The following is a 744-nucleotide window of genomic DNA, read 5'->3' as shown; positions in this document are numbered from 1 at the left end:
GGTAGTGAACATAGCTCTGTATGTTAAGGCGTAAGATCCACAGATCTGAAGTAACAACAACGTTCAATTATAATAAGCAATAGATACGTGCATAATAATATATGTATAAATGTAAATATACCATTGAACTAGGTAATATATACGTATATCTGTATATACACCATTGAACTAGGTAATATATACGTATATATGTATATATACCATTGAAATAGTAATATATATATATATATATATATATATATATATATGTATATATACCATTGAACTAGGTAATATATATGTGTATATAGAAATATACCTTTGAATTATGCAATATATAGGTATATCTGAATATACACCATTGAACCAGCGCAGTATGTGCGGGGGAGGCCATGACTTACCTGTATCTTCGCCAATGCCGCGTCAATCATGTCCACCAGTTGTTGTACCATGTCTTCAGTAGCCTCGGTTATGCCCTGACGAACCACCGCCACCAAAGGAAATCCAGTGAGAAGTAGTCGATTATGAAGCATAATCCAATCAAATAAAACCCATTCAAATAGAACCCAATCAAATATAACCTAATCGAATAGAACCCAATCGAATAGAACCCAATCAATTAGAAACCAATCAAATAGAAACCAATCAAATATAACCCAATCAAATAGAAACCAATCAAATAGAACCCAATCAAATAGTAACCAATCAAATAGAACCCAATCAAATAGAACCCAATCAAATAGTAACCAATCAAATAGAACCCAA

General features: G+C 32.3%; 1 protein-coding gene across 1 annotated transcript in view; it reads right to left on the bottom strand.

Moving 5' to 3' along the window:
- SARC_11227 (hypothetical protein) overlaps positions 1–512 on the bottom strand; it is a gene marked incomplete at both ends in the record, with an annotated part of 2,220 nt that extends 1,708 nt beyond the window's left edge. The window contains one exon of the mRNA XM_014294691.1: positions 381–512. Coding sequence (XP_014150166.1) covers positions 381–512 — 132 coding nt within the window. The remainder of the gene's footprint in view (positions 1–380) is intronic.
- Positions 513–744: the final 232 nt, after the last annotated feature.

The sequence above is a fragment of the Sphaeroforma arctica genome (genome assembly GCF_001186125.1).
Source record: "Sphaeroforma arctica JP610 unplaced genomic scaffold supercont1.1580, whole genome shotgun sequence".
Taxonomy (NCBI): domain Eukaryota; class Ichthyosporea; order Ichthyophonida; genus Sphaeroforma; species Sphaeroforma arctica.
Note: the sequence above shows the minus strand (reverse complement) of the source record. Positions and strands in the feature narration are given on the sequence as shown.